Source organism: Haliaeetus leucocephalus, unplaced genomic scaffold, assembly GCF_000737465.1.
Source record: "Haliaeetus leucocephalus isolate CR32 unplaced genomic scaffold, Haliaeetus_leucocephalus-4.0 Scaffold333, whole genome shotgun sequence".
Classification (NCBI taxonomy): Eukaryota; Metazoa; Chordata; class Aves; order Accipitriformes; family Accipitridae; genus Haliaeetus; species Haliaeetus leucocephalus.
The window spans coordinates 102287-102841 of NW_010972769.1; the positions used below are offsets into that span (position 1 = coordinate 102287).

A 555-nucleotide genomic window follows, 5' to 3' on the forward strand; every position below is an offset into this window, starting at 1 on the left:
CCCCCTCTTTGAGCCTCAACAAGGCCCCGCCCCCCAGCACGGTCTCGGTTCTCTCATTGGTCGAGGGCGTGTGGGAGGTTGAAGCCGATCTGGCGCCGCCATTTTGGTTGAGGGCAGGTGTGAGATGAGGAGGGGAGGCGTCGGCCGCCATCTTGGTTGAGGGCAGGCAGCCCCTACCGCCGGCGGGAGAGGTGGGAGGCCCTGGCGGCCACGTTGGCTGAGGACAGCCACCTTCGCCCTCAGGATGGAACAGGGTGAAGCCTCGGCGACATCTTGCCCGAGGGCAGGCAGGTACCTTTACTCCCACTACGGAACATGGAAGTGAGGTTCCGGCGCCCATCTTGTTTAAGGGCAGCAGGGGACAAGCCCCCAGGCAGACATCTTTACTGAGGGCGAAGGACCAGCACACCTTGCCAGGATAAAGGTGATGCCTACGGCAGCCATCTTTACTGAGGGCAGCCCAGCACAACCGCATGCACCCATCTCTGCTGAGGGCTAAGTCTCTCCAGCCCCCACCCAGGGCTAGGGATTGGGGGGGGGGGGGGGGGTGCTGGG

General features: G+C 64.1%; 1 protein-coding gene across 1 annotated transcript in view; it reads left to right on the plus strand.

The window, feature by feature from the left end:
* The window catches only part of LRCH4 (leucine-rich repeats and calponin homology (CH) domain containing 4), a 5006-nt gene extending 4584 nt beyond the window's left edge, over window positions 1–422 (plus strand). Inside the window, exon 10 of the mRNA XM_010571500.1 lies at window positions 351–422. Coding sequence (XP_010569802.1) covers window positions 351–422 — 72 coding nt within the window. The remainder of the gene's footprint in view (window positions 1–350) is intronic.
* Window positions 423–555: the final 133 nt, after the last annotated feature.